Below are 18,541 nucleotides of genomic sequence, written 5' to 3'. Positions count from 1 at the left end.
TTGATGTGGACCATTTTTAAAGTCTTTATTGAATTTGTTACAATACTGCTTCTGTTCTATGTTTTGGTTTTTTGGCCGTGAGGCATGTGGGATCTTAGCTCCCCGACTAGGGATCGAATCTGCGCCCCCTGCATTGGAAAGCAAAGTCTTAACCACTGGACTGCCAGGGAAGTCTATTATTATTATTATTATTATAATATGTGAGTACAGTGCACTTCCTGTAAGTGCTGAAATATGACCAAAGCTTGGGAGCCTCTTGGCGAACTTCAACATTTCTTTATGAAATGTGTGCCATGAAAAGCTCTAGGATAATGTATTTGTAGTAGCTAAAACTAAAACATGGATTAAATTTACCTTTCTACCTGTTGTAAAAAAGGACTTGAGATCAAATCAGTTCACGACATGCTACGGAACAACCTTAACAGACATACTGTGTTTTGGGTAGAACACATCCCCCTCAAGTCAGTGCTTTACTGGGATCCCACTGTGCCAGTATTAAGAGGTGGCATGCTGGTGGCATCTTCCCTCCTGGGACACATTAGCCCCCCCTTAATGCTGCTGCAGGCCGGATGTTTCCTCCTCCTGCTCTACAGGAGACTTCCCCCAGAGCCTCAGAGTTGCCGTACAGTCCTGCTCCCCTGCTGGTTAAATTGTGGAACAATGCTGAATCCCCTCCAACCCAGAAGCATCCTCTCCTCTCCCCCCATCTCCTCTCTTCTTCCCACATCCTCAGTTCACCCATTCCCTATACCGCTGCTGAGGAAGAATCTGGGAGTCACAAGAAATCTTTCACAACTGCCCTGAGGGGATTCTCCAGCCCCTTGAACTATAGCTCCCACTTGTGGCTGTGAACACTTGGGGCCACGGGGATGCTGCTGCAAAGCCGTCCCCATAGAAACAGTGCAGGCTTGAACTCACTGGCAGCAACAAATTTCAGTTGCAATTTTGCCTTTGAGCCATAAAAGTTGAAAACATAAATGTTAAGGAGCAAGAAAGCAGTAGTAACCTTAAGAAAGATCTGCCTTCAGAATTCTCCTGAGAGACTGAAAGATCCTTGGGCTACTTGTATGACCTGGCGTGTCACTGGGTCTCATTTGTAAGATGAGGTGGCTAATATTTGATCAAATCTAAATTCCTTCCTGCTTTTATAAGATATATAGATAGGGTTTCTATTCATTTATGTGATCTTCAGGCTCCCCAGGGACTGTTTCTTGTTCTGCATGCCCCAAAATTAGGTAGGGAGGGCTCTTGTTTGGGGGCTCTTACACGTGTCCTTTTACAGGTATACCTGTGGAACTATGGGCATCATCATGACCATCAGCAGACATTTATTTAGTAAGCTAGGGTGCCACTAAGGTTTTCAAGAGTCTTTGCCTTCTTTTAAGCAATGTTTACCATATGTGACAAGCAAATGCTGAGCCTTTGTTGCATACTTGAAAAGCCTCATCTCTGCAGTGACCTAAGATATCACCAAGGCACAGTCCGAAAAACCTGTTTTCCCGCCCTGTTTCTGCTCAGCTTCCCTGACCAGAACACCAAAACCTACCAGAATAGTTATTGCACATAAGTGATGAGAGGGAAATAGTCTATTTACTTAAAAACGCTGGAGAGAAAAAAAAATTTCTGTCTCCCCTAGAGAGTCTAGAAATCTGGATTAGAGAACATAAGGGATGTGAATTGGGAAAATGTGAACTAGTACATCTGGGAAATAAAGGAAACGATCAGAAACCCAGATATTTAGTGAGAAGGAGAAACCAGGACAACCGCCAAACAGACCTAGGGGGAGAAATGGCAGTTGGCAGACAACAAGAGCAGCAAAAGGGGAAAGAAGGCAAAAATAGAGTTTTGCGGGTTCTGTTCTCTTTAAAACTGGAGGTAGAGAGCGTCACCTCTCAGGGTATTGATCCCTGAGCCTTTCAGCCCTAGGGACTCCTGGGTGAAACAGAAAACATTTCTGAGTAGATAGAAAGTAACTCAGGGAGGGTGCAACAGAGCACTGGATAAGGAAGCAGAAAACCTGGTTTTCAATCCAGCTTGTACCTTGAAGCTTTGTGACCTTGGGCAGGCCCATCCTTCTGCCAGGGCTTCAGCTTTTAGACTTTAAATAATAATACTCATTGCTAATATTTGCAGAGCATTTACTATTTGTCAGGTACCATGCTAGGCCCTTTATATATTTCCTCTTGTTTATTCCTCCCAACTCTGCTATTATTACCTCCATTAAATTTTTTTTAATTTACGGTAAAATATACATAATAAAATTTATCATTTTTAAGCATACAATTCAATGGCATTAAGTATATTCACAGTGTTGTGCAGCCATCCCCACCATCCATCTCCAGAACTCTTTCATCTTGCAAAACTGAAACTCTATACCCATTAAACAATAACTCCCCATTCCCTTCACCTAACACTCCCAGCCCCTGGAAATCACCATTCTACTTTCTGTCTCTATGAATTTACCAATTCTAGGCACCTCATATAATGGACTCATACAATATTTGTCCTTTTGCGTCTGGCTTATTTCACTTAGCATAATGTTTTCAAGGCTCACCCATGTTGTAGCATGTATTTCATTCCTTTTTGTGGCTATACCCCCATTTTTTAAAGAAATGCAAGCCTTAGAGAAATTAAGAAACTTTCCCAAGGTCACAAAGATTAGAAAGGGCTGGGACGTTAACTCAAGTCTGATTCAGAGCTGGCGCTCTCAGTCACTGTGCTTAACGAGAGGTCATATCTCTAAAGTCCCTTCCAGCTCCGAAGTGGTATGAATTCCAAGTGCCATTCATACCAAGTGCCGAGTCCTTTGGTATCAGAAAAACGTCCTTAAAAAAAAAAAACCCTTTTTTTGTGTTTGATCTAAGATATTCCTATTCTGGAAACAAATATATTTTTCTCACTTAGCACCAGATGTATAAATCTTTGTGCCTGTTTGTCCACTGTGTTGCACAGGCCAGGGGTGCATTTACTAGGTGTGGGTAGCAAAGGAGTATGTGTATGTATTTAGGAGAGAGGAGTGAGGAAGAGAATATGAGACATTCTCCCTTAGAAGTTTTCTATAGCAGCAGTTACAGAATCAACTCATAATTGTGGACACTACCAATCTGTGTTGGTCCAACATTAAGTTTAGGCAGGGGCTTACATAGTGTGCTTGTTTCTTTAATGGCTGGATGATGCTTGAACTCTGTGTAGAACAAAGCCTTTCATTTTACAATTGGAAGTATGGCTCAAGATGCACATACCCTGGGAAGGGCAATACAGTCACTTAAATTCATAGACAGGTGTATATCATGTCAAATTCTGTTCCTGGAAGCAGGATACAAGAGAGCCAAAGTGTGGCTGTGGTCAGAGTAGAGAGGCAACCGGACGGGAAGATTTTGCATAGAGCAACTCATTTTGCCTACACCCTAATTTTGGCCGAGTTGAGCACAGGTAAGATTTTTGAGGAGCAGGGTGGAAGGTTTGATGGGGAGGGCACTCCTCTGATGTGTACTGTGGGTCTCATCCTTGGTTGTACATCAGAATCACTTGAGGAGCTTTACAAACACTGATGCCTAGATCCCACCCTCAGGGAATCTGAATTAATTGGTCTAGGGTACGGCCTGGCCATTGGGATTTTTAAAAGCTCTCCCAGTAATTCTCATGGGCAGCAAAGTTTGAGAACCCGTGTTCAGCTCTACCACCCTGCTACCCACCAATTTTTCTCTGTTCTCCCAGCCATCCTCTCCCAAGTTTAATGAGTTACCAGGTTTAGAGAGTCACTTGGTTTCCTTTTTCCTTGTCGTTTCAGCTCTTTATAAATTTAAACAAGCATGTCCCTGTCTCAGTCCTATGTCCACCCCAGACTTTGCATGTGACCCAGGATAGCTTACCTCACCTTATCTGCTATCTAGGGACACCATTACCAGCTTAGTTTATTCCTGTGTTTATGACTTCATTCGTGTCTGCCTAAGAATCCTGCCCCCCTTTTCAGGATAGGCAGTGAGTGCAAAGTGCTGAGAAATAGAGGCTTCCTCTTACAGGTGGCTGTTGATCCGTCACCTTTCACCAGGGACTGAATTTACCTTAAAGAAGAGCCCAGATCAAATTACGCATCAGAAAGCAAGTTTCATTAAAGAGCAAGAAAGGGGACAGTGTTTCCCAGGAGAAGATGAAAAGAAAAGGATTTCTTTTCTTGTCGGAAGACTTGACAAAACAGCAACTTGATATCAAATGTTCAATGCTAATTAACAAATGCTCAGTAGAAAGCTTCCATCTGATTCCCTCTCTGTTACCGAGGCCAGAGAGCAAATGGCAGGTAGGAGCCACACAGGGCCCTTTCTCTAGCTTGGGGAAGCCACACAATGTTGATGTGCTTGGGAAAGCACTGGACAGGAGTCAAAATTCTGAATGCTTGCTTCACTGAATTACTGTGTGAACTTGGAAGAGTCACTTAACCTCTCCAAGCTTCCATTTTCTTATCTGTAAAAATAAACAACATTGCATTAACCTGTGACTTGCCATATGGAAATAGAACCCGCTCTCCCTCATTGTTGGGGTCAGGCCTGCAAGCATGTAGCTCATCTGTTTCAGAGACATTGTCCACAGTGTTAAGGCCCTTGTGATTATCTGAAGTTTCAAAACATAATTCAGTACAATGTTTTCAGTGAAAGTGGACGTTACTAATATTACATTGTTTCAGCTCCCCCCCAAAAGACTTCCTACCCCTGATATATGCCAATGATATCAGCCTCAGAAATTAATAAGATTGCTAATTCCCTGGTGGTCCAGTGGTTAGGACTCCAGGCTTACACTGCCGAGGGCCTGGGTTCAGGGAACTAAGGTCCTGTGCAAGCTGTGAGGCTTAGCAATAAATAAATAAATAGATAAATAAGAAATTAATAGGCAACATGAAAACAGATCTAATTTTAATATATATGTATTTTATTTTGATTGTTTTGCCACTGACAATATAAATTCTCTAATTCATAATATTTGGGACTCCTCCCAAAATTTAAAGTCCCATATATACATATTATTTTATCCCACAATATTTCTCTGATGTAGATAGCACAGCTACAACATTCCACTTTACAAAAAAGGAAATGGTGGTATAGCATGGTGTGACTGACCACCACGCCTCAATTTATCAGCCAGACAAGATTGGAACTGGGATTAGAACAATATGCATTTACTGATGCCTTGGCAAACCACAAAACTAAGGACTTGTGGTCATTTCCTGTAAGTAAGATAAGCTCTTAAGGAAGTGGGAAACCCATTAAGACTCATTTCAAGGTAGAAAGGGAATGCAGAGTACCTGGTCCAGGAGGCATCTTATCCCTACTTATCCTCTCTTTGAATAGGAGGCCACCTCTCTGCTGGTGAGCAGGTGTTAAGTCATTCCTAGGCATTCAAGCCAGGTTGGGGCTAAAAGGGGCTTTAGGCACCTAGAGGCTGCTTGGTAACTCCCTCCTACTGCATTTTCCCCATTGTTTCAGGAGGAGCTCCCCTCCCCCCAGGTTAGAGCTAGGTAGGCCTCTGTAGGCCTCTGCAGGCTAGCATCTCCCCAAACCCAGCTGTCCTCAGTAGTGGCTGTGTTGCCAGAGAAAGACAACGGAAGAAGAAGGGTAGAGAAGAGGGTACTAAATAGGAGATGGCCCCTTAAATAAGCATGAACTCTATAAATTAGGTGTGGGCTGGGTGATCTGTGGAGTAACTCGCATTCAGCTATTATTCTGGGGGAGGAGGGGCGGGGAGTAAAGGGGCTTAGTGTTACGCAGAGAGGAGTCCTGAAACGACTTCCTTGGAAATTCTACCTCGGGGCCTCCCACCCTGAGAAGCTTCTTTTGTGGATGGGGTGGGGGTAGGGTGGGAATGGAGGTCAGGAAAACAGGACAAAACTTGGGGTATCTTGGGGGTACCAGATATATATGTGTAGGTAAGGGGTAGGTGTTCTGGGATCCCCCTCCCGCTCTGGCCCTCAGGCCACCCTCTCTGGAGCCCACGTTTTCCAGGCTCAGCGGATCCTTTATCCAAAGGAAAATAAGAGAAGCCTGTCGCTTTGCTCTATTGAGCAAGGCTGTATTTCCTACTGTGCCCCCTTGAGCTTGCTGGGGGGTTGGGGGGAGGGGGGAGAGGGGGGCAGGTCTGGACAAGGACATCCGGAGATGGGGGGAGCTGGCAGAGGGTAAGGAAAGGTGGACCCCCGCCATGCCCCACAGCACCTGTCACTGAGCCTCCGGAAACCCTCCCGGGCTCTGGGCTCGCTCCCCTCCCTCCCCAGCAGCTCCTCCCCCATCTCCCCTCTCCCAGCTTTCTCGTTCCAGCTCCTCCCCTCCTCCGCGTCTCCTCGCTCCCCTCCCCTTCCTCCGCCGCTCCCTGCCCCCGCCGCCGATGTCCATCTCCGCAGTCTGGGCCGCTGGGTGCAGAAGCTGCCGCAGCCCCGGCGGCCAGTGCCGCCTCCCCCAATCCGGATACCCATTGTCTCCCACTCCACCTGGCCCTCCACCTCCCACACAACCATGGCGCACGAAACCGGGAGGAGCTCTCGTCTCGGGGGGCCCTGCGGGGAGCCGGCGGAGCTTGGAGGTGCGGTAGGGCCCGGCGCGGGCAGGGGTGGGGGTGAAGGGGACGCGGGGGGCGGGGAGAGGACTTTCGGTGGACGAGATAGAAGGCACGATTCTCTGCACAGGACCCGGTCCTCACACCCAGTCCTTGCGCCCGCCAGTGGCCCGGGGGTGGGGGCGGGTGGAGGGGGGGAGTAGCTTGTGCATGCCCGCTCCCCCTCCCTCCTGGCCCCCAGTGCTGGCGAGTCTCCGGTCCAGGCGGGACAGCACTGAGCTCTAGCCTCCTGCACGGCCGGCCGGATGGTGAGCTCATCTCCCCACCCCCACTAGCGGTTACTGGGCTCGTTGTTAATTACAGCCTCTGCATACCCATCCGAACCGCACCACCCACGCTCTTTCCTTGTCTTCTCCCCAGGTGATGCTAGCGAGGAGGACCACCCCCAAGTCTGTGCCAAGTGCTGCGCACAATTCACTGACCCAGCTGAATTCCTCGCCCACCAGAATGCATGTTCTCCTGACCCCCCTGTAATGGTGATAATTGGGGGCCAGGAGAACCCCAACAACTCTTCGACCTCTTCTGAACCCCGGCCTGAGGGCCACAGCAGTCCCCAGGTCATGGAGGCTGAGCAGAGCAACCCTTCGGATTCCGGGTCCTCTGTACCCACAGATCCCACCTGGGGCCCAGAGCGGAGGGGAGAGGAGTCTTCGGGGCACTTTCTCGTAGCTGCCACAGGTACAGCAGCTGGGGGAGGTGGGGGCCTGATCTTGGCCAGCCCTAAGCTAGGAGCAACTCCATTACCTCCAGAATCCACTCCTGCACCCCCACCGCCTCCACCTCCTCCTCCGCCCCCAGGTGTAGGCAGCGGCCACTTGAACATCCCTCTGATCTTGGAAGAGCTCCGGGTACTGCAGCAGCGGCAGATCCATCAGATGCAGATGACCGAGCAAATCTGCCGGCAGGTGCTGCTGCTTGGCTCCTTAGGCCAGACAGTGGGCACCCCTTCCAGCCCCTCCGAGTTACCTGGGACAGCCGCCGTCTCCTCCACCAAGCCCTTGCTCCCCCTCTTCAGCCCCATCAAGCCTGTCCAAACTGGCAAGACACTGGCGCCTTCCTCCACCTCCTCCTCCTCAGGGGCGGAAACACCCAAGCAGGCTTTCTTCCACCTTTATCATCCACTGGGGTCACAGCACCCTTTTGCTGCCGGAGGGGTCGGGCGAAGCCACAAACCCACCCCTGCCCCCTCCCCGGCCCTGTCAGGCAGCACAGATCAGCTGATTGCCTCGCCTCATCTGGCATTCCCAGGCACCACGGGACTACTGGCAGCACAGTGTCTTGGGGCAGCCCGGGGCCTCGAGGCTACTGCCTCCCCAGGGCTCCTGAAGCCAAAGAATGGAGGTGGTGAGCTGGGCTATGGGGAATTGGTGGGCCCCTTGGAGAAGCCTGGTGGACGGCACAAATGCCGCTTCTGTGCCAAAGTATTTGGCAGTGACAGTGCCCTGCAGATCCACCTGCGTTCCCACACAGGTGAGAGGCCCTATAAGTGTAATGTCTGTGGCAACCGCTTTACCACGCGTGGCAACCTCAAAGTGCATTTCCACCGGCATCGGGAGAAGTACCCGCATGTGCAGATGAACCCTCACCCGGTACCAGAGCATCTGGACTACGTCATCACCAGCAGCGGCCTGCCCTATGGTATGTCCGTGCCGCCAGAGAAGGCCGAGGAGGAGGCGGCCATGCCAGGTGGCGGTGTGGAACGCAAGCCTCTGGTGGCCTCCACCACGGCACTCAGTGCCACAGAGAGCCTGACGCTGCTCTCCACCGGGGCAGGCACAGCCACGGCTCCTGCGCTCCCTGCTTTCAATAAGTTCGTGCTCATGAAAGCGGTAGAGCCGAAGAGTAAAGCTGATGAAAACACCCCACCCGGGAGCGAGGGCTCAGCCATCGCTGGGGTGGCAGAAAGTGGCACAGCAACCCGCATGCAGCTAAGTAAGCTGGTGACTTCGCTACCCAGTTGGGCCCTGCTTACCAACCACTTTAAGTCCACTGGTAGCTTCCCCTTTCCTTATGTGCTAGAGCCCTTGGGGGCTTCACCCTCTGAGACCTCCAAGCTGCAGCAACTGGTAGAGAAGATTGACCGTCAAGGAGCCGTGGCAGTGGCCTCTACTGCTTCGGGAGCCTCCACAACCTCTGCCCCTGCAACTTCATCCTCGGCCTCATCGGGACCTAACCAGTGTGTCATTTGTCTTCGGGTGCTGAGCTGTCCTCGAGCGCTGCGCCTGCATTACGGCCAACATGGAGGTGAGCGGCCCTTTAAATGCAAAGTGTGTGGCAGAGCTTTCTCTACCCGGGGCAATCTGCGTGCACATTTTGTGGGCCACAAGGCTAGTCCAGCTGCCCGGGCCCAGAACTCCTGCCCCATTTGCCAGAAGAAGTTCACCAATGCTGTTACTCTGCAGCAGCATGTTCGGATGCACCTGGGGGGCCAGATCCCCAACGGTGGTACCACGCTCCCTGAAGGTGGGGGAACTGCCCAGGAGAACGGCCCTGAGCAGTCTGCAGTCTCCGGGGCGGGGAGCTTCCCCCAGCAGCCATCCCAGCAGCCATCCCCAGAAGAGGAGTTGTCCGAAGAGGAAGAAGAGGACGAAGAAGAAGAGGAAGACGTGACTGATGAAGATTCCCTGGCAGGGAGAGGCTCCGAGAGTGGAGGTGAGAAGGCGATATCAGTGCGTGGTGATTCAGAAGAGGCCTCCGGGGCAGAGGAGGAAGTGGGAACTGTGGTGGCAGTGGCCACAGCTGGGAAGGAGATGGACAGTAATGAGAAAACGATTCAACAGCCTTCTCTGCCGCCGCCGCCTGACAGCCTGGATCGAACGCAGCCAGTGGAGCAGGGCGGCAGTGATGTTGCAGGAGGCACAGAAGAGGGGGGCAAACCGGAGAGGAGCGCCAGCCCAGTGTCAGCGTTGGCCCTAGAAGGGGAAGGCAGCAGCCCCACCTTGGTGGAGGAGCTGAGCCTGCAGGAAGCGATGAGAAAGGAGCCCGGAGAGAGCAGTAGCAGAAAGGCCTGTGAGGTGTGTGGCCAGACCTTTCCCACCCAGGCAGCTCTGGAGGAGCATCAGAAGACCCACCCCAAGGAGGGGCCGCTCTTCACTTGTGTTTTCTGCAGGCAGGGCTTTCTCGAACGGGCTACGCTCAAGAAGCATATGCTGCTGGCTCACCACCAGGTACAGCCCTTTGCCCCCCACGGCCCTCAGAATATTGCTGCTCTTTCCTTGGTCCCTGGCTGCTCATCCTCCATTACTTCCCCAGGGCTCTCCCCCTTTCCCCGAAAAGATGACCCCACGATCCCATGAGCCTGTTTTTCTGAACCTGCTGCCCCTTGACCCGGGGGGCAGAAACTGAGAGCTCTGTAGAAGGACCTCCAAGATCTATGAGCCCTTATTTGTCTGTTTCTCTGAGTTCTTATATGATGTGGCCCTAGTGGCTTTTCTCTAATCCCTGAGCTTTGATATCCTTGTGCTCACAGGCGGATGGCCCCCTGAGAAACTTTTCTTTCCTCTTCATTCATTGTACCTGAGGAAAATAGATTCTCTACAGCTTTCACATTCCCAAGAAGAACCCTCTCCACCTTCCCTGGGAATGACCCTTCTACCCTCTCCTCTCCCTTTCCCTTTGGCAGGTGCATTTGAGCACCCACATTTGGAATTACAGCCCAGCCTGAAGGGGCCAGCAGCTGTCCCTGGAGGGCCTAGGGCCACTCCTCTCTGGTGACCAGGTCAACCTGCAGGACTTCTTGTCCCAGGGCATTCCTGCCCAGCCGGTGAGGGTGGGCTCCCTGTCTTGCTGAAACCAGGACACGGCTTTACTGTCAAGTGACCTGCCCACCAAGCCCCAGAGTTCCAGCTCCATCTCCATCTCCACTACCCCTTCAGGCCCCGCACCACCAGTGCTGTTTGGCCCAGGAACTGTGGCTGAGAAGTTGCCTCCAGCAATGGGATCCAGAGAAGCCAAGGAGAAGAGATTCCCCCCTCCTCCTCTTTTGGCCTCTGGCATCCAAGACAGTGCCTGAGAAAGCCCATCATAGAAGAGAAGTAGCAAACTGTACATTTCTTCTCCTTCCCCCTGCTCCAGAAGGTGCCGACAGTGAAGATGCAACAATATCAGTATCTGGTGGCTCAGCCCCAGGGTGTAGGGAGAAACGAAGGGCATAGGACACTCTTCCCAGTAGTAAGGCACTAGTGTGCCTTCGTCACATTAAGGCAAAGGTGTTGGCTGGTTAACATGCCAAGATATTTTGAGCTTCTCATATCTTTCATCCTTGCCTCTGAGTTAGGAAACAAGTGGATTTCTTGCTGAGAGGTCTCCCATGGGATGGATATTTTGGGGAAGGAAATGTGAAGTTCCTATCTTTAACAAGCATTGTTGATGAGGGTTAGCTGAAGGAATAATGGAGAGTTTAGGAGTGTTGCTAAAGCACAGGGCTTGCTGAGAACCTATGTGATTAAGAAAGGGGTGTGATATAAGGGAGGGGACCTCAAACTCTTAATTGGATGGGTCGACGGGTCTCATGAATGTTCTTTTGAACTAATGGTGACTTTAGTGTGCAGTGATGCACCATGGATCATGGGGGATTTCCTAGCACTAGTGTGCTTCTAGTTTTAGACAACTCCCTCCTCTATTCCCTGGCCCCTGTATTTTCCTCATCTTCCTCTTTCAAGGTCCACTTCCTTCCCATTTTGCCTGTCCACGGACCGGGGCTTATGTCTTTGCCGCTGTCTGGTTCTTAGAGTCCCAGACTTTGGGAGATGAGCCCTAGGTGCTGTCCTCCCTGCCTCTCCGTTTTGTAATCAGATGTAGTATTTACTCTTAACATAGGATCATTTGGAACCGGAGTTCTGAGGAGGAGGGAGTGAGGGTTCTGCTATTGACTGACTTGAGTGGTGGCTCCTCCTCCAAAGGTGTAGGCTTCCGTTTCCTAACATAGTAAAATGTGAAGAGCAGACAACGGAGATGTTAGTGTCTTTCCCTTTTCATTAAAGGTGTTTTAACCAAATATTTGTGTGTTTCTCCTTATTTCATGACTAAATAGCCAGCTGGGGTGTGATATGAGCATTCCCTAACATTGAGATTCCCTTCCCACCTACATCTCCTGCCAAAGCTGAACATATGGTGTTGAAATATTTAATTTGATCAGCCTTGTCCTAAAACAACCTCCAGTGAATGTAATTTCCTTGTAGAAATGGTGTTTGTGTTCTCAAAAGGTAGGGGATTTGTTCACTGTTTACAGCCATTGTCCAGGTTTTCTCTTTGCCTAGAACCTTCTACCACCAGGCTTTTTGTATTTTACTTTTTTTGTTTTGTTTTGTTTGGAGGTTGAAAGCTGTTTCTTTATCTATCTATCCTGACCTGTAGGCCAGCCTAGCTGACATCAGTTAATCTGCAGAACCAAGATGAATTCATCTTTATGATACTTGAGGTCTGATGTTATAAACAGAAAAAAAAAATTCAACCCTAGTAATTTCTACCAACAAGATAATATAAAGGAGAATTCTTAGCGGAAATACATTGGGGGTGGGAGAATGAAATGAAGCATATATATATATTTTTTGTTTGGTTTTGTCTCCACAACATGGTAAGGTTCAGATTTGACTCTTAAAACCTTGCTTTCCTAAAGAACATTCTCCGGAATTTTTTTTTTTTCGTTTGTAAGATTATATCACTGAAACCACATGCTAAAGGGATGGGACTGGTAAAATGATTTGCCTAAAGACATTCAGCCAATCAGTGGCAGAACTGGATTAAGAACCCAGGTCGGCAGAATCCCAGTCTCAGTGCTAACCACCAGTGGTCAGGAATGGTGCTTGCTTCCTGTTACATACTAACGACTCCTGAAGTGAGGCTGGCTGGAAGACTGAAGGGAAAGGTGAGTAAACCTACTGGCTCAATTCAAGGTAAAGAACAGAGGTTTGATTCTAGTTGCCTCCTGGAGGCAACTTTAAACCCGTCCCGCTTTAAAGGTACTAGTGAATAGGACATGGCAATCTGGTGAAGTCGGCTGGAGAAGAAACAGCTCCTGTCTCTTTAATTCCTTACCAAAGCTTTATAAATCTGTTTTTCTTTGCAGCCTATGGAAGGAGGTAGGTCACCAATCCTTCTATTCCCTTTACCTCCCCTACCCCCATTGGACATAGATAATGCCATTTAACTAATTAAACTAGACTTGCCCTCTCTTTAGATGCCAGTTCCCATTATGGTAACAGCTGTCAGTGAGGCTTCTACTAATGGGTGCTTCCTTGGGCAGGTCAGCACTGAGCTGGACTCCCCACCCCACTCCTTCATAACTCTACTTTATTTTCCCTTCTGTCTCCTTTTCATTCTTGTTTTTCCTCTCCTGCTTTTTATTCTTTCATTGACCTACAACTTTTACTTTTCTCTCTTCACCTTTAGTTTATTCCTCTCTTAGAGCCTTCAGTTTCTTCCTTCTTGCAGTCCCCTCCAATCCCCACCCTCAACCCCACCATTTCTTACTCTCAAGCACTTCTCATTTGACCATCCTTTTGGAAGGTGAATTAACTCTAACCTGCTGAAATGAATATGTCAAGAAATGCAGCTTGCGAAACGCTTTACCTGAAATATACATAGTGGATTCAGTTCAAATTAGATGGATAAAAAGATCACTAGTATAAGAAGCAAGAGATAGCTTCCTCACTCATTCATTCAGTTAATTTTTGAGGATTTATTTTGTTTCAGAGACCAAGTGTTGGGTAGATACAAAGGTAAACAAACTTCTGCCCCTAAGGGAGCTCAGTCAAGGAAGAAGAAAAATGAAAACGGGCTTCCCTGGTGGCGCAGTGGTTGAGAGTCCGCCTGCTGATGCAGGGGACACGGGTTCGTGCCCTGGTCTGGGAAGATCCCACATGCCGCGGAGCGGCTGGGCCTGTGAGCCCTGGCCACTGGGCCTGCGTGTCTGGAGCCTGTGCTCCGCAACGGGAGAGGCCACAGCAGTGAGAGGCCTGTGTACCGCAAAAAAAAAAAAAAAAAAGAAAACATTTTTATATCATGGTAGTAAATACTGTGATAGACACAGTGGCCTGTGGGATTCCAGAAAGGGAAATAACTAACTCATGTTACGAAGAGAGAGAAGGGGGCGGGGATGTACAGTTCTCTTACATTCAGTTTTCATAATAACCATGCTGAAATATATTAACTGAATCCATATGACAACCTAAGGACCAATGCAGTTACCATATAAAAACCTACATAAGGTACGTCAAGTCCCCTTTGGCAGATACAGAGGTGTGCTACTTCAGAGATGTCCCCTTAAGAAAGAACTGGCTACCTAGCTGCAAGAAACCTGGTTAGCTGACAGCCTCCAGCTGTCCTACTGTTCTCCAAACCCCTGGCCAAAGGCTAAGCAAGGTGGTGGGTGTTACAGGGCTTAGCCATTCCCAGGGAACATGGGACTAGTGAACGATTCTTGCTATGGAACTCTCCAGTGGTCTGGCAGAGGCTGTCATGTCTGCATCACTGACAGCTTTGGACAGCTCTCCCTGCCCAATCTCATTTTCTTCCCTTTTTCTTTTTACAAGTGTTACTTCCCAATAAAACTTTTGGACTCCTGACTCTCTCAGCATCTGCTTCTCCCAGATTTCAACCTGTGTCATCCCCAAAAAAGGTTTCAATTCTATTGGCACATTTTCATGTCTCACAAATTTCTGCTCCTGGGACTCTGGATACCATCCCTGGAACTTCTCAGTAAATCAAGGAACATCCGTCTCCTGATCCCCAAAACAACTCACATGAGTGTTTCTCCATTAGACCCAACTTTGACTTCCCTTTACATTTCCTTGTCTTTTCTAATGTTTAATTTAACAACAGATTTACTAACCCCATTGGACACTTTGCTTTTGATCATATAATTTTAAAAAAATGAGTAAGGACAAAAGTGAAGAAAAAAGGAAATTTTGACCAAAGAACCAGTTACGAAGTGCAGTATTTGGTCAATACTGTGGATGTTTCAGTAACCCATTGCTGTGTAACAAACCATCCAAAACTTAGTGTCTTAAACAATAATTATGTATTTGCTTGTGAGTCCATGGGTTGTCCCAACAGGCCTCAGCTAGGATGACTTGTCTATGTTCCATGTGGTGAGGGCTGAGCTCACTCAGCAGCTTCAATTTGGGCTGGAGGATCCAAGATGACCTCACTCACCTCTGGCCCCTCAGTTGAATGGCTGGAATGCTGGAGTCTCTTTCCTTAGAGTTTTTCATTCTCCAGGGCCTTTTTTTTGACATCCTTTAATCTCTAGGATTTCTCTCTCTCTGTCTCTTTCTCACTCTTTTTTTCTCCCTCTCCTTCTCCCTTTCCCTGTCCTTCACTCTCTTCAAATGGTCTAGCTATTAGGATAACTGGACTTCCATGAAGGCCTAGGCCTCCAAGACGACAAAAGCAGAAGCTTCAAGGCCTCTTAAGGCCTAGACTCTGAAACTCAAAGAATATCACTTCTGCCACTTTCTCTTGGCCAAAGCTAGTCAGAAGACCAGTTCAGATTCAAGAGGAGGGGAAACAAGTTTTACCTCTTATGGGGAAGAGTGGCAAAGACACACTGCATAAGGGCATGTGGGATGGGAGCCATTATTGTTGTGGCTAACTCTGGAAAGTCTACCACAGCAGATAGGAGGAAAAGTTAAGAAATGTAGTGCATGCAGCACTCACCTACTCACAACTAGGCTTACACTCTTTTGACTAGAAGAGGTCTGGGTGAGATTCCTTCCTCCTTCCTGTACTGCTCAGGGTTGTTGTATACAGACTGGCTAAGAGTGGGCACACAAGAAAGCAGTGGCTTTCTTATGAGCTGAAAACTGGTCCTGAGGAGTCTAGAAAAAAATCCCTCTATAAGCAGATCATGCTAAGTGGCCCTCCTGTGCTCCTAAAATTTGCCTAATTTACTACTGTAATAATTTATCCAAAGTGAATATGAAAGCAAAGACTTAACTTGGCTGACTTTTAGGAGTATCTGTACTCCTTCTTTGGCTTCCTTTGTAGGTGAGAGGAGGCAATCCAGGTCTTACGTACCCCGAATTCTACCAGAGACTGAATCTCTTCCACTAGAAAAATCCTTCCTTTCCTAGACGAAAATGCTTATGAATTTAAGGGTTGACCTGTGGAAATCTGTCTTTAAGATGAATCAACTCCCTTCATCTTCTACAAAGCTCTATCCAGTACTGTCTTTCTCTCCCAAGCCTATTTAATTTTACTTCTATATAATTTCTATGTATTTCGTTTCTATGTGTTAAGGATCTTGAAAGAAACAGTGATCTTACAGCAAGTGAGATATTCAGATTTGTGAACAGTTAACTCTAACAGTTCTCTAAAAGAGCAATAATGGGATTATCTTACTTCAGTAATAATACATGTGTCTAAACATAGGGCCACACAGAATATATCCCAAATGAAAGTGCAAAGCATCCCTTGCCAACTCTCTTGAGGGTAGTTGTTAGACCCAGGTTATTAAAGAAACCTGTTAAGTAGGGTCTTCCTTGGCGGTCCGGTGGTTAAGACTCTGCCTTCCACAGCAAGGGATATGGGTTCAATCCCTGGTCAGGTAAGTTCCGTGTGCCGCAGGTTGCTGCCAAGAAAAAAAAAAAAAAAAAAAAACCTTAGGTAGAGCAGGCCCTTGGAAGTAGTCTTATGATCTCACATCAGCCAACTTTGCCAAGAGTATTTCAGCTGAGCAAGATAGCATTTTTTGCTTCTAATTAAGTATAATCCTGAGAATTAAATGTCCAGATATGCTCATATGAGCCCATATTCATTTCTGTGTCCTCTGTCTCAATGCTCATATATAAAGGTACACATCTCAAAAGACAATGTAGGGCGGCCTTCCTGGTGGCGCAGTGGTTAAGAATCCGCCTGCCAATGCAGAGGACATAGGCTCGAGCCCTGGTCTGGGAAGATCCCACATGCTGCAAAGCAATTAAGCCTGCGAGCCACAACTACTGAGCCTGTGTGCCACAACTACTGAGCCCGTGTGCCACAACTACTGAGCCTGTATGCCATAACCACTGAAGCCCGTGCACCTAGAGCCTGTGCTCCGCAACAAGGTAAGCCACCGCAATGAGAAGCCTGCGCACTGCAATGAAGAGTAGCCCCCGCTCACTGCAACTAGAGAAAGACTGCGCACAGCAACAAAAGACCCAATGCAGCCAAAAATAAAATAAAAGTAAAATAAATAAATTTCTAAAAAAGACAATATCAATTATCTACTAGGTAAATTTAAATTCAGAAAATGATATGGAAATAGATATTTTGATCACTACTAAATCTCCACAGTACCTAGCACATAGTAGTCACTCAATAAATATTTTCTGAATAAATTAATGAAACTGCCACATTCCTAAACACATACATCTTTCTTCTCAGTAGTCTCCCTTCATATTCACCCCTTCCTTTCCATTACTATACATAGATAGCTTCTGACTTAAAGGTCCTATCATCAAACAGTTACAATAGGCTACTAATTATTTTCCCTATCTCTAAACTTTTCTCCCCATCTCAATTCAACCAGAACACCAGATTCCCTAAAATATTCCCTATTCAAAACCTTAAAATGTTCCCTGTTGTATGCTGAATAAATAGCAAGCTCGTTACTCAGGTAACATGTACCTTTTGCAATTTGGCCTCAAATATAGAAACAAATATTCTCCCAAATTCCCAAAAATAATTCTCTGTGTTCTAGCAAAATTAATCTGGGTCAGCACGGCATGCATCATGCTTTTCTACATCTAGTCTAGACCTTTGCTTTTATCATGTTCTTAGCCTGGAATTCTTTCCTACAGCTTCACCTACTGAAGTACTAGCTGTCACTCCAAGCCTGAACTTTGATGTCACCTTCTTGCCAAAGGGTCATCTGGGCTTGGAGTCCTCCCTTCTTTGCAATCACGTTTGTTTTTTAAGCCTATGCTTGGTGCTGCCTTAGTCTGTAAAGATGGTTCAATATCAGTAAACTGGGTCTTAGCTCCTTTACCATACCAGAAGCTCTGAAAGCAGGGGCCATGCCTTCTTAAGCTGTTCTTTCTGGCAGTGTTTGGCTTCCGTAGGCTTGATAAATCAGTGGTTCGCAAATGCTTCCATTCAGAGAACCTCATTTAAAAAAACGAAGTTTTTAAGTTTACTACACAGAGAAGTGCACATACCAAAATGTTTGGCTCAGTTAATTTTCACAAACAACGTATTCATAAACCAGCTCTCAGAATAAGAAACACAGCTCAACCAGAACCTCAGGAGCCCCCTAGTGCCTCCTTCTGAGTATGTATGTATGTATGTATGTATGTATGTATGTATTTATGCATTCCCGCATGCATGCATTCCGAGCAGCTTGTGGGATCTTATTTCCCCGACCGCAGATTGAACCCGTTCCGTTGGCAATGAAAGCGCAGAGTCCTAACCACTGGACCACCAAGGAATTCCCTGAGGACTCTATTTTAATGTATTACACATGATACTTGTAGATTTGGTATAAGTAAGAAGAGTGAGAATATGTATTTGTAGACTCATTATAGTATCTCTGCTCCATCAGTTCTCCTCCCTCAAATATGCATGCGTAATGGCTATATTTTTGTAAACAAGTGCACGGAAACATGAAGCTACACCTTCAGTGGCAAAGGTATGTTACTACCAAACTGTCAAATGGAATTAGTGATCTTTCATTTCCAAAATCTAGACTACATACGCTGCCGCACACCGTTGTCTTCGCACGACTCAACTCATTTCCTAATATTCAACATGGCCGCATGCGCGGCTATAAGCAACATGGCAGCTCTGCCAGACACCAACATGGCAACCACAGCCTCACCTCACCCAGAAGCGTGAAAGAACTCCCATAAAAAACATACCCGCCATCCTGCCAACACTTAAGGTGGCTCTCGTTTCAGCTTCAAAGGGAGAGCAAAACCGGAAATGACATTCCGTCCGGTGCGTCTCCGGGATCTCTTTCCGG

The 18,541-nt window shown here is 47.5% G+C and overlaps 1 protein-coding gene and 1 long non-coding RNA gene across 5 annotated transcripts; one reads left to right on the top strand and one right to left on the bottom strand.

Moving 5' to 3' along the window:
- Positions 1–4,246: 4,246 nt before the first annotated feature.
- Positions 4,247–18,519, bottom strand: LOC308614861. Its single transcript, XR_014015445.1, has 3 exons — positions 18,438–18,519; positions 16,064–16,171; positions 4,247–4,461 (listed from the first exon to the last, which is right to left on the bottom strand). It is a non-coding gene; the product is annotated as an uncharacterized lncRNA (long non-coding RNA).
- SALL2 (spalt like transcription factor 2) lies at positions 6,398–11,590 on the top strand. Of its 4 annotated transcripts, none has more exons than XM_081229641.1 (4): positions 6,398–6,567; positions 6,961–7,278; positions 7,399–9,767; positions 10,476–11,590. In XM_081229641.1, the coding sequence occupies exons 1-4, from the start codon at positions 6,501–6,503 to the stop codon at positions 10,752–10,754; spliced, it is 3,033 nt and encodes a 1,010-aa protein (XP_081085767.1). In that variant the 5' UTR covers positions 6,398–6,500; the 3' UTR covers positions 10,755–11,590. The 4 variants fall into 4 exon arrangements, with proteins under 4 accessions (XP_081085767.1, XP_081085769.1, XP_081085766.1 ...); XM_081229643.1 differs by having other exon boundaries at positions 6,961–9,614; positions 9,710–9,767; positions 10,476–10,731; XM_081229640.1 differs by having other exon boundaries at positions 6,961–9,767.
- Positions 18,520–18,541: the final 22 nt, after the last annotated feature.

The sequence above is a fragment of the Mesoplodon bidens genome, assembly GCF_964165515.1.
Source record: "Mesoplodon bidens genome assembly, chromosome: 3".
Taxonomy (NCBI): Eukaryota; Metazoa; Chordata; class Mammalia; order Artiodactyla; family Ziphiidae; genus Mesoplodon; species Mesoplodon bidens.
This window is presented reverse-complemented; position numbering and strand designations above follow the sequence as displayed.